At 46.6% G+C, this 13,416-nt stretch overlaps 3 protein-coding genes across 9 annotated transcripts in view; 2 read left to right on the top strand and 1 right to left on the bottom strand.

Moving 5' to 3' along the window:
• Positions 1–4,765, top strand: part of LOC6494985 (potassium channel subfamily T member 2) — a 93,921-nt gene extending 89,156 nt beyond the window's left edge. For 3 of the 7 annotated variants that reach the window (XM_044715552.1, XM_032450872.2, XM_032450873.1), the window contains 5 exons: positions 124–300; positions 736–941; positions 1,004–1,358; positions 2,588–2,776; positions 2,835–4,765. In XM_044715552.1, the coding sequence (XP_044571487.1) occupies positions 124–300; positions 736–941; positions 1,004–1,358; positions 2,588–2,776; positions 2,835–3,122 (1,215 nt within the window). In that variant the 3' untranslated portion in view covers positions 3,123–4,765. The remainder of the gene's footprint in view (positions 1–123; positions 301–735; positions 942–1,003; positions 1,359–2,587; positions 2,777–2,834) is intronic. The other 4 variants (XM_044715553.1, XM_032450871.2, XM_044715554.1 and 1 more) reach the window with 3 other exon arrangements.
• A 67-nt stretch (positions 4,766–4,832) lies between these two features.
• On the bottom strand, positions 4,833–12,803 carry LOC6495638 (nidogen). Its single transcript, XM_001959237.4, has 12 exons — positions 12,092–12,803; positions 9,490–9,969; positions 8,668–9,429; positions 7,988–8,611; positions 7,664–7,934; positions 7,449–7,591; positions 6,979–7,388; positions 6,762–6,919; positions 5,971–6,225; positions 5,734–5,908; positions 5,394–5,678; positions 4,833–5,338 (listed from the first exon to the last, which is right to left on the bottom strand). The coding sequence occupies exons 1-12, from the start codon at positions 12,323–12,325 to the stop codon at positions 5,077–5,079; spliced, it is 4,059 nt and encodes a 1,352-aa protein (XP_001959273.1). The 5' UTR covers positions 12,326–12,803; the 3' UTR covers positions 4,833–5,076.
• LOC26513742 lies at positions 6,277–7,644 on the top strand. The gene has a single exon (XM_014908448.3). It carries the CDS (start codon positions 6,418–6,420, stop codon positions 6,748–6,750), a length of 333 nt encoding a protein of 110 aa, XP_014763934.1. The 5' UTR covers positions 6,277–6,417; the 3' UTR covers positions 6,751–7,644.
• Positions 12,804–13,416: the final 613 nt, after the last annotated feature.

Raw genomic sequence — 13,416 nt, 5'->3', positions numbered from 1 at the left:
CTATCGATACAGCAATTTTCCATTTCAATTAAAAACCAATTAAATATGTAAATCATTTTGTGTTTAACCAAACTCATCGAACTCGAATTTGCATACACCAAACAAATCATGGGCATGCCTCAGTACGACGAGGAGACCGGCACCCCGGACTCGACGAAGGACTCGACGGAAATGCTGCGCGGAGTCACCTACCGCCCCCCAGCGTCGGCAACAGGTGGCGCCAGCAGCTTCCGGCCGCAGACACAGCGCCCGCGTTCGGTCAATTGTCTCGGCGGTTGCTCGGAGCGCAAAGGATCATCCGTAAGTAGCCAAGCACCCCCGACTCCACCATTCCACCACCACCTCTTCAGTTCGATAGCGGGGCCCAAGGTCGAAGGTTTTGGGTTAAAGGGTTTGGGTTCCAGGTAGGTCCTTCAAGATTCCTTCCGCCTTTTGCAGCATGGTGTTCTCTTTGAATGGTAGCATGATTCATCACAGCTAACAACTAAACAACTACTAAGCCAGCAAGCGGCTGGCTGATGAAGCCCATCAGTCCGCCAATCCGCCCATCACCACTGCCCATCAGCACCACAGCAACACTAACCCAGGATCTAGTCCGATTATTAAGGGTTTTCACTTTACCAGTGTATATAAAGTTAGAGAACCAAGAATTCCAAAAGTGAAACCCAGAGTCCTTTAAACTTTTCTGTTCTGTTACTGAAGGTGGAGGGCTATAGTCACTTCTCTTCCTTCTAGTATTCCATTAATTTGGCCGACGAGGCCAGGGACAACCACGCCCAGCAGATCGAGAGGGCCGAGATAGCGAACCTGGTCAGGAGTCGGATGGAGTCCCTGAACCTGCCCACCATCGACTACGATGATGTCAGTGAGAAGCGCAACCACCTATCCTATGTGATAATAAATCCAAGCTGTGATCTCAAACTGGAGGAAGGCGATCTCATGTGAGTAGAAAGGTTTACTAAAAAAGTTGTCAACTTAACTAGCAGTGATACTCTTTACTTAGATACTTGGTCAGGCCATCGCCGTTCTCGGCCCAAAAGACATTTGAGCGCCACAACTCGCGCCGCAAATCGAACATCTCATTCTGCTCGAACATGAACCTGGGTGGCCAAATGCCCCAAATGCCGCAGATGAACATGAATATGGCCAATACCGCCGTCGGGGCTGGATCGCGACGCGGTTCCGGCATCGCCGGCTTGAACCCGATGCAAATGCAGAGTGTTCAGACATTGGCCGGGTATGGATCAACCTCGCAGCGCTGTAGCCCCCCGATGCAGCAAATTAAATCGAATTCTCTTTCTCTACCCGACAGTCCGACGGTGGTTGGCAATCAGCGAGGACGGAGTAACTCATTGCGGGTTGGCTATTATTCCTATTACACCCACTTACCCAAAGATAAACAGAACAAAGACACACAGACACCAGCACACACACACACACCTCAAAAACAAACACACACTTGGACACACACCTGTTCTGTCTCTATGTTTGTTTGATTTTTAAAATCTATTCACGTTCTTCACGTTGGTTGATTTACTTTTCTTTAAAAGGCGTTGCTAAAACTAGAAAGTTTACATTACGGTCACAAAAGTTTTTTCCCCAACAGTAGGGTTTCCCAAAGAATCCATAATAAAAAAAAATTGTAGTCTACTTTTAGAGGCTTGCCTCCATTTTGTGGGATTCTTTTCTTAAAAGTGTTTTCTCAAGTCTTTAAGATACAAAACCAGTTTTAAATAAGTAGCTTTCATATTTAAACTTTAAACCAAAGCCTAAAACAATTTTACTCAAATTTTAAACCAATTTAGAAATCTTTTTTATCTAACCATTAACTAAACATAGTTAAAAATTACCTATTTTTATTGTGACCGTAATGTAAACTCTGCTGTTGAAAGCCAAAAATACTTACATACTCTACCAACCTAGCTATACACTCCAGTCAAAAAGAAAACCTAGTTTTATTTTTTCTGTTTCTTAAACAAATTGGCTAAAAACAAACGAATGTGTTCCACCCTGTTGCTTCCTGCCATCTCCGGGCATCAAGCATTTGCACTTTCACACTGATCATCAAAATTCCGAGAACTATATATACGAAATAGAGCCGCAATAGTACACTCCACCAAACAAACCGCACGGCAGCAACTGCAACTGCAACTGCAAGAACCAACAGCAGCAACAGCAAGAACAACTGCAACAACCAAAAACTACTTCAAACAACAATAATAATTAATCACAATCATTGCTCGCACTCAGAGGACTAATCAAAAGATCATAAAATCAAAAATAAAATAAAATATCTATCAAGTTTAGATGTCAACCCCATCATCGAGCCGCATTGCGAGTTGAAGATCATGTGTTTCCTATTCAATGTGTTTGTTTGTTTTTAATAGTAACGTTAACTTTAACTCTTAACATTTTAATTTAAATTTAAATTGTGACTTTAAATGCAACTGCAACAAAATAGCCAATTTGTATGTGTAAACGTAATTTGAGTTGAGTTTGGTACCACCACGAACCACCAGATTCGTGACTAATATCCACTAATAAGCGCCATCCTTGGTGGCTGTTCCTCCGCTTGCTCCTCTTGCAGATCGACAACGACATCCTGCTCCGTCGATCCTCGTCCCTGCGACAGGGCCTTCCCAGCGTGGGCGTCAGCCACGGCCGGAGAAAGTCGTCGCTGGAGGAGATCGGCATCAGTCACTTCACCACCCTCATGCAGGCAACGAATCACAGCAATCCCATCAAGATATCGCTCAACGGCAGCATAGGCATGGAGGTAAGTGCAAGGATAATCCAGGACCTTTAATCCTCTTACTCTAATACCTCTCGTGTAGAACCAAATCTCCTTGCAGGTTACCCCACCCGAGGAGCCCACCCCCATGCTGGGTGTTCCCTGCGTTGTGGGCGGTGGCGGCGGTGGTGGCATCAATCCTTCTGGTGCCGGATCCTCGACCGGTGGCCTGCTGGGTGCCGGCTCCTCGCTGGCCATCAATACGGCGGATCTGGGTCCGGGACCGAGCACCTCGTCGGGCGCCAGTGGATCCCTGCAGGCCCAGGACTCGCTGGGACAGGCGCCGTCGCAGGTGTCCTCGCCGCAGCATCTGCAGGGCACGATTGTATGATACAACCTGATGTGGGGGCGCCGCCTCCGGTCCTCCATGTCGAAAAACAAATGGATATAGAATTCGGCCGGCACACACAGACACACGCGTAGAGATAAGTTCTGATCGGAGCAAAAGTATTATTAATCCAAGAAAATCAGCCCACCCCCCCGTATAAACTAAAAAGTAAACTGTCTGTGGTGTGTGTCTCCCTGGGAACCCCTCCTACCCCCAAAACGGTAACCAAATTAAGTTAGTGCTCGCTTATCGTTTTATCCCTAGAGGGATATATAAATTCAAATATATAAAATATATACTAAACTAATCATAAGCAATGATTATGTCGGCCCTGCTACTGGAAGAGCCCGCGGCAAATTGTGTTTTGGGAACAACAACTGTAGTTAAACTATTGACGATGATAGTGACGATGATTTAGCAAACTCTGTATAACTGTATATATATATATCTGATGCTTAGTCTATCGGGCTTTAATGCTATAAAAAAAAATAATAAAAAAAAAATAACTAAGAAAAGAAAAGCCATGTAAATACCTTAGGTATGACTTCACTGTCTTAGTGGGCTTCAGTCTGGTTTTTAGAATCCCCCATCTGACCCACGTAAACCCCATATAGATCATATATGAAGGTGCTATCAATGTCTTGTACTATACACTCACACCTATTAGAAATGTTTTACAAACAAAAAACGAAAAGATGACGAAGAAACGGTTTTCATAACAAAAATTGGAACGGGCTTTGGTATACTCTAATGCTTTACAAAACAAAAAGGAAACAAACTTAAGAAATAAATCAAAGAATTTGTATATAAACTCTATCAATTAAGTACCAACCACGCATTCAAAAAAAAAAAACACAAAAAACGAACATAAAAACTATTAGGATCTAACGAAAACTTAAAACTTAAAATTGAATGAACAACAGAATTTAGAAATAGAGCCGTAGTTTAGTGACTTAACCAGTTAAGGCTAGTTTGGACCCAGTACGGATGGACGGCAACTGAACCAAAATATAATGAGCTATATGAACAGGATCGGTTGCAGCTTAACGAAACCGAAACCGAAACCAAATCCGATGCCCTGTAGCATAGTGCAACGCAACCCACGTCCCTAAAAACTCAATTCGACGGCCAAGTTATATCCTCTTTAGGAAGTAGTTTATGCAAAAAATGTACCTACACTACAAATACATACCACTTACATCACATCCACACTTACCAAAGACAACTAACTAACTAACTAACAAGAAACAATTAAATTAGTTAAAGCACCTTAAGCAGTTTTATAAGAAAATTTTAGTCAACGATGACGATGAAATGCATTCCAGTGTCTCGAGAGAATAAAAAACTAGTTAAGCTTATGCCTAGCACCCCCATAAAGAAAACCTATTTATATATAGATCTCCGTATATATCTATGTGTCTGTATATCTGCATCTACCGCATAGATCGAATCGATGTCTCAATGTACAAAAAGAAAAAACCAAAAATTAGGTAACTGAATCGCATCGGAGAGGGCAGATACGGAGCATTAGAGATACAATTAGTGTGGTCTAGGGTATAAACTTGCTGTAATATTTATCGGCGTCATGCTCTTTAAGGCAGGCCGAACAGAACTCACAATAAACTCAAACTATAGTTGGAAATAAATGGATCTGAGATTTTATTTAAAGCTTAACATATGGAGATAATGGTAAGGTAAGAAAAAAGACAATAATTTGTAATGTAATTGACCCACAAAAGGGCCTGTTTTTCTTTATTAATTATTCCTCTCTGGGTTGCTTTACATAAAATGGCACACAGGCATTCCTAGTTAGTTATTTTTTAAATTAGTTAAGTTAAGTTTACTGTGCTCGCGCCCCATCATCATCTGCTTGTGGTTAGCTTGAAGAATTCTTAACTTTCTTGTGCAATTGTATACGTATCGAAAAATAATTTCAGTTTTTGCATTAAACGTAGACTTAGTAGCCGGGATAGGCCGTGGGCAGGCTGCACGTGGTGGAGGCACTGGTGCACTTGCAGCTCTTGCCGGAGGGAGCCAGGCGGTTCACCAGGCACAGCCTGGCATCCGTGCAGCCTCCGTTGTTGATCTGGCAGGGACTCTGGTACTGCGGACAGTTCTGCTCCACGGCCGTCATGCCGTACATCTTGTGGCTGCCGAAGGACGGTGTCTGGATGGCCTTCTGCCGAGTGCCCAGGCTGTCCACGCTCTCCAGTTTCTTGCTGCAAGTTCAGGGTTAGACATCTGTATAGAATACCAGTTCGAAAAGACACTTACGTGGACCAGTCCGTCCAGTAGAACTGATCGTGTGTGAAGGTCAGGCCGAAGGGATACGACAGCTCATTGGAGATGGTGCGGGTCTGTCCATTCTGGGGCTGGATGCACTCCACCTTCTTGGTTCCAGCATCTGCGTAGCACAGCTCTCCGGTGTTCTCCAGAACCACCAGCGAGTTGGGCAGAGTCACGGAATCGTGGCCCAGCAACAGTTCCCTTCCAGTGCCATCCAGGTTGGACATTTCGATCTTGGGTGCCGATCGATCCCAATCCGACCAGAAGAGTTTCCTAACAAAAGTGTAAACTTAGTAAGAAATTACAGGACTTGAGCAAAGGAACTTACTCCCTGTAGGGATCCACGGCAATGCCTCGTGGGTTCACCAATGCCTTGTTTATGATCACAGCCCTCAAGGAGGGATCGTCCAGGCTGGCCACCTCGATGGTGTCCTTCACAGAGTCTGTCCAGTACAGGCGACGCGAGACCACATCAATGGCAATGCCCTCAGGAGACTCAATATCTAAAAGACAAGTTTTTTACGTTAGCAGGAATATTGTCAAGGACTCTCCATCTTAAGCTCACCTGTGGCGATGAAAGGACGAACATCAGAGCCATTGTACTTGGCGCTCACAATCTTTTTGGTAGTAATCTCGCCCCAGTAGACACGACCCTCAACACAGTCCTTGTCCAAACCAATGGCCATGGAGGCCACGGCAATGGGCAGAACCTGGCGTCCGTTCAGGGGAACTCTTACGATGACCACTCCCTGGCTGACCAGCAGGAAGTCCGACTCGTGTTGTTGGCGCTCCAGGCACACCGAACCATTGCCATAGAATCCTGGTGAAAAATAGAGAAAAGTTTTAAAAACAAATCTCATAGACAATCCCAGCATTCCCTGTTCTATCAGTCTATCCTAAGTTTTTTTTTGTTCTGTGGGTCACACTTTCGCTCTATCCCCTCTTCTAAATTTTCAGTTTTGTAGTTATACCCGAGGTAGGTTCCCTCTTCTGACGCGTTTCGGCATCAGGCATGCGTGTCGCCCAGAAAATGTTGATAAAAGCCTGGCCCCCGGCGGGCAGAATATTGAAAGTGAAATTGCATGCCCCTGCCAACAGGGGCGTTCATCCACCGAACGCCAAGGCTGCCAAGGACCCCTTCAAGAACCCCAACAGCTGGCAGTCGATGCGCGAGTTCTTCCTTCATCCGATGACCTGGGACAAGAACAACGGCTACTTCAATGTAGTCCTGGGCCTGGCAATATTCGGATTCTGTTTCTTCAACTCGTGCGCCCCCTGCGAGCACGACAGGCGGGAGAAGTCAGCGCGTCCGCCCGTAGCTCCGTTCCAGGGCAAGGATAACTGAGCGGGACTCACCTTGATTGCAGACGCAGACCAGACCGGTATTGGTGGACCGGCACTGGGCATTCAGATCGCAGAGCGTGGGGTTGTTCAGGCAGTTCTGCTCCTCGATGCACACGTAGCCGTCGCCCCTGTAACCAGCAACGCATTGGCACTCGTAGTGGGCAGGATCTCTGAAATAAATGAAAGGATAATGAAGAATAGTTTGCGGTTTGTGGAGTGGGAGACTTACTCCGTGGGCTGGCAAGTGGCGTGGATGCCACAGGTGTTTCGCAGGTTGCAAGGTATGGGTTTGCTGACGCATCCCACCAGGGCATCGCCCTGATAGCCCTCCAGGCAGTCGCAGTACTGGACACCCTGCTCGGCGTCCCACTTGCAGATGGCGTTTGATCCGCAGAAGACACTGCCACAACGTCCGGCCGGAACACATCGATCGCTCACATCCCGCTCGAACTCCGGCTGGCACCGGCACACTCCGGCATCGCAGAAGGCATTCTCCCCGCAGTGCTCATTGGCCTCGCACTCGGCAGCCAGTTGGCAGCGGAAGCCATCACCCTCGTATCCACGATTACACTGGCACTCGGACTTGCCCAGCTGCTCGTTGTACTCGCATGTGGCATGCGAATCACAGATTTCGGGTCTCTGTATGGAAATAAAAAATTGTTTGATAGGGATGCGGTAAGGGATCTAATCACCACTTACGATGGCGCAGGAGTCGTCGATGGGCTCGCAGGTGTAGCCATCGCCACTGAAGCCGGGAGAACAGGTGCAAATGTGACGCAACTCGTGTTCATACCAGTTGCATGTGGCATTGATATGGCAATTGGCATCCACATCGCAGGGAACTGTAGGAATCGCAAACACGATAGGATTTAATAAAGTAAAGTCTTAAATTTTAGACTCGTTAGTCAACTTACTCAGCTCCCCATTCTTCTCGATGTCAAAGTCCTGGGCGTAGACACACCGCTGGTTGTCCTCGGAGAGCTCATATCCGTCCGGGCAGCGGCAGTCTCCAAACATATCGCAGCTAGGTTCCAGGTCGTGCCTGTCCAGGTACAGCGGCTCGCAGCGTCCGTTCTCCCACACCTGCTCTTGTCCGCAGATGTTCTCACAGTTGTAGCCATCGCCGGAGAAGCCATCGTGGCAGAAGCAACGTCCTCCATAGCAGTTGGCATCCTTGGAACAACGCTAAAGAAGACACAATTAATAGAGGAAATCAAATAGTCAAGTAAGATACTTACATAACACTCATCAGGACGATGGGACACCTGCTCATCCTCACCAGGATATGGATAGGGTTCTGGCTGGGGCTGTTCTGGTTCTTGTTCCTCTTGAGGCTGCTCGGGATAAGGATAAGGTTCGGGATTAGGGTTGGGATTGGGATTGGGGTTCTCATCCTGAACTGGAGGTGTAGGAAATTCGATGTTGTCCGCGGAATTGTTGCTCTCGCATCTGTAGCCATTGCCATTGAATCCCTCAGCGCAGTAACAGTTGAATCCTCCCTCGGTGTTCTCGCAGGCCGCGTTCTCGTCACAGACATGGGTGCCCAGGGCACACTCGTCAATGTCCACACAGATCTCCAGGCCGCGATCATCCAGCTGAGCGGCGAATCCGTGATGGCAGTCGCATCTGAAGGTGTCCTCCTGGGGAACGCACACGGAGTTCTCCATGCATTCGGCGGTGCCATCGGTGCAGGCATTGGACTCGGCATCCACTCCCACCTTGCTGTTGGCGCTAATCCTCAAGGCTTCGTCCCCGGGGATGTAGTCCAGGACCACGTTGGAGATCTTCTGGAAAGCAACTGTCTCTGTGGGATCCGATTCGTCGTCACGCAGGCAACTGGTGTACAGGATGCGCTGGTCCACCTATGGAGGATACAAAAATAAGAACTATTCTGGAGAATCCTGGAGGAAGCTCTTACCTGCAATCCAATAGCTCGTTGCTCTTCGGTCAGGGTCAGTTGGTGGGATTTCACCGATCGTACTTCTCCGGGTCGCACAAAGCGGTACTCCTCCACGTAGTCCGACAACTGGAGGGGAGCATCTGCGGGCACGGCGGGCACATCGCCGTACAACTCGATCTTCACGGACAGCTGATCCCAGTAGTTGAGACCCTCGAACGTCTGGTTCACCAGGAGCGACTCTCCCGAATCGAACTGGAGGCGGGAAACGTGACTGTAGACGCCACCGGTCAGCTGGTAGCCATTGACTGCGCCACCCACCGACTTGGCGAACAGCCAGGGAACGGTGGTCAGAAGAGGGAGCACCAGACGCAATTGGGCGCCCAGTTCTGGTTCCAGGGGGTTGATGGTGGTGAAGGACCTGGCATCAGTGGTGACCACATACGACTGCAACTGGGCCTGTTCGTCCACCGGCCGATGGTTCAGTTCTCCGGTCAGTGTTCCAATCACTCGGATGGGCAGTCCGTTGGCGAGGCAGGACTTGCCGTTGCCGTAGAATCCTGGCTCACAGACGCAGCAGTAGCCCTCGGACTTGTCGTGGCACTGGGCCTTCTCATGGCACTGATGAGCGGTGGACTGACAGCTCTGGGCCAGAGCTGGAGACTCCGTGCGGGTCTCGGCATTGTCGGGGGTCTGTACATTCTGTCCGGGCTCAATAGGAGCCACCTCGAAGAGCCAAACTCCGGGCACACCCAGGTTGGTGCTTTCGCTCAGGAAACGTGCCTAGAAAGGGGAAGAGGTTGTTGGTAATCTTAATACCTTTTCGGCACCCTTTTGACTTACGTTCTCCGATCCGGAACCATTTAGGTTATAGTAACGACCGTCTTCGGCAACAAATCCAGCCTGGGCACGGATATCGGGAAGACCACGGGCAGCGGACTCTCCCTGCAACCAGTTGAGGCCGCCCTCGGGGTAAATGAATTGGACGAAGGTCTGCTGCTCGCCAATGAGGATAGCCACCTGGAAGGTGTTCAGACGATCCGTCTTGGAGTCGAAGTAGCCCACATTGCGCCACGTGGCCACGATCACCTGGCGGGCCTCGAACTCCGGCTGGCTGCTGAAGGCATAGCGGACCAAGGACGAAGCCTTTTCCAAAGTGGATTGCTCCTTGGTTTCAAAGAGTGAAATGGAAGTGAAGTCGTCACTGTTGGAGGTGTCCACATTGGAGTAGAAGGCGGCTATCGAAGGATACTCCAGCGGAAAGGGCTGGTTCAGATAGTCGGTGAACTCCGCATTGAATGTTAAGATACCATTGGTGTTTATCTGTAAAGGAAAGGGGTAAGTTATCATTGATTTATTATTGTTAATGGTTTATACTCTGTATTCTGGAAGACTGTCAAGATTCTAGAAGACTCTCTAGATTCTAGAAGCAGTCAGGACCAGATTCTACAAGAAATACCCAAAGGTTTAAAACAATACTCTCTGTAAGTCTTCCCCATGATTCAAACAAGAATCAATTAAACCGAAAGTATTTAGAACATATCTATTTTATTAAAAATTACAAATATCGCATCCCCACTGCTATCAAATTATTTATGGATCATTTAGTTTAGAAGCAGGAATGAGGAAGCGTGGACCGGAGCCTTTCAAGTGGAAAGACTTGGCCTCCATATGGCGTGGAATGATATGGCCCTGCAGTGTTACGCCCCGTGAAGTGCTAACGGGCCACTTGGCTCCGGAATGGGAATCCTCTTGGCGGAAACAAAACAACAACAAACCATTAACAAGGGTGCAAATGATCTTGGGATGTGGGATATGGGATATCCGTGTGTATATTGTATTGGGATGCCCTCGGGATAAGTGCTCTGGCACAGGGCCGACACTAATTGAGTCCTCGCCCGACATCCGTTCACCGATCGGTCTATAATTAGCTGACAGAATGCAGTTGCATGCTGCATGTTGCATCCTCCTCCTGCTACCTGCACCCGCCAATCTGAATAAACAAATCGGAACTGGAATTGGAGCACAGGTGTTTGAAAAATGCTTTGTTGTGAATGCCGACAGGCCGCAACATAAATCAGGGGCATCTTCTTGTGGCAGCACCACGGGCTGCCATTTATCTCCGCAGGAAAAGGCGGCATGTGGCAAGGCATTTGACCCGCCACAGAAATATCTTTGAATTCCGGCAGCTTGGCAGGTGATTTGTACGGAATGGATGCTCCAAATGCCGCAATCCCCTTCCAATTGAGGTTGGGTAAGTTAGGATGCCCTATTTTACTAAATATTTGGATCAATTAATTGATAATTGATTAAGGTAAATTGGTAAGAAAATCAAAGGCTTCTAAGTGCCCCAACAAGATTGCGTTTTTAGTCTAGCTGCCACAAGAAGAAATATAGGCAAATGGGTCAATAAAAGTCATGATTCCACTTCTTAGGAGGCACTTCTTATCTCGTTTATATGTTTTGAATTGGAATAGTACGAGTTATACATAAATCAATGGATTTATTATACTCTTGGCGATTTCTTGCTAAAAATTTAATTCAATTTCTGAGAGTTCTGAGCTTATCAGAAATAAATACATATATTTGACAAAAAAAATATGCACATGCTATCACAGAATATTTAGACTTTCAGGTCGGGTTATTAACACGTTGTTATGAGTGTGACAGGTCTATTTTTGGGTTTCTTCAAATGGTTTCGACATCAATTTCGACCCCAGAGATCTTCCACATCTTTGCGTCCATTGGGGCAAGGAATTTCAATAAAATTTATGGATTTCTATGGACATATTGTGCTCTCGTAGAAGTATCCGATCTGTAGCGCGATTCTGTGCCGCGTGCTATTTCTCTACGTCAGACACATAAATTCAGTTAATTAACTAACAAAATACAGAGCACCTCGGCACCGCCAGAAACAAAAAGCATAGTTGTTCAAAAATAGGCGACACTCCTCTCCACGCGGAGAACTCATAATTTTCGGATGCCAAGTGCCTCTACCAGAAGCACTCACACCCAGACAGACACCCAAAGTGTTTTGGGATGGCGAGATGATGGGATTCTTCTGCTCAGAACTCCTGGCATTCGGCCAAGGCGGCAATAGCCACATCAATGGGTTTAGTTTTTTGGTCTTGGACCACCCCCCAAGTGGCTGGCGGATGGATTGGGACACTCGAGAGAGTGTGTGGAAATCGATGTCCGACCTGTCATGTTTTGCCGAAAATTAATGTCGCCTATAAATACGCCGTCCACAACAAAGCAGGCAGCCCAGAAATAGACGGACGAGCGGACAAATAGAATAGAAACTATATTTGCATAATGATTGCAGCTTATCGCCGATCGATGGCCCGTCTTATCACTAAGCTGCAAACGCGAAATTCATTCAGTGCACAATCTACGAGATACTTTGTATCCCTAGGATTCAGGGGGGTTTCCGATTGCTACTCACATATATCTGTTCGTACTGCTCTCCGTAGAAGTGGATGGGTTGCTCCAGCTGGAGCAGGATCTTCTCACTATCGCCCTTGGGCAGGTACTGGATGCTGCCCGAGGAGCCGTCGTCGATGAACTCGTAGAGCTCGTTGGATCGCAAACTGTCCAGATAGTGCTCGAACTGGCCACTGACCAGGATCACCGAGCTGAGTAGCAGGAAGGCAAGGAACTTACTGCCGAAGCTCGGCATTATGGCGGTTTTTCTTGATTTTAAGGTAATATGTATATTATATATCTGTTTACTTCTTTGACTTTGACACGCGAGGGCCTTAGAATTTCGCCAAAGGCATATTCACACTAGACGCACTCAAGACACACAGAACAGAATTCCTAGAACACTTTCGCTTTCGCCTCAAGTTTGATCCAAAAATATGGGCGATTTATAAATAAAATGTGGCACTATCTATTCGAAAAGTTTGTAGTATGTATAGGTGCGTTTTTTTTCTTTTTTTTTTTTGTGGTAGTTTGTCAGATTTTTTGGAACTGTCGCTCCAAGTGGCGACACAGCACCAGCTCCTCCTCTGCTTTTCCTTTGCTTTTCTAGCTGCCTTGTGCTTTTCCTTTTGATTTTTCCTAAGCACGCGAGCGAAACCGAACGAACCGCACGGCTTGCCAACAGATTCTCGATTGATTGGACGTCGTCTCCGCTGTGGATTCTCTTCGACTCGGTGGGCACCCATCCGTTACATCCGAGTATCTGTATCTGCATCTGTGAGCGTATCTGTATCTGAATCTGAGTGTGTGTGTGGTTGAAAGTGAGAGTGTTTCTGGAGGCGGCAGATACTCGAACATCCATGCAATTGCAGGCCCACGAATAGCATCCACAAACTGCAATCGGGAGGTTGGAAAGAGCGATTATGACTATACTCTGTTGATGTTTACCATCAAAATTCACTGGCTGTGGTGTCAACAAAGCAATAGAAAATAATCAAAAAGTCTGTGATTACTAATTAAACCAGTAATCGTGGAATTTGAACATTTTAAAATCCACAAAACGAAAGCTTAAGGTGTTTTTTGAATTTTAGATTCAGACTCATATTTATTTAAAATAGGCTGGCACTTTTGAAAGTGATTTTTTCAATAAGTATGCAATATTATTTAAATAATTTTAGTAGGGCGAATAATACACAAATAAAGAGATAAAATCTTCAATAATATTATGAATTTTTATAGGATAAATAAAGCAAGTTTTCTTGATAAAACTTTACAATAAAAAACTTTAATTGTAAGCCTTTCCGTATTAAATACGTTGTTAATAAACCAAAAATCCCTTAAAATAAA

This window comes from Drosophila ananassae, chromosome 3L, assembly GCF_017639315.1.
Source record: "Drosophila ananassae strain 14024-0371.13 chromosome 3L, ASM1763931v2, whole genome shotgun sequence".
Classification (NCBI taxonomy): Eukaryota; Metazoa; Arthropoda; class Insecta; order Diptera; family Drosophilidae; genus Drosophila; species Drosophila ananassae.
This window is presented reverse-complemented; position numbering and strand designations above follow the sequence as displayed.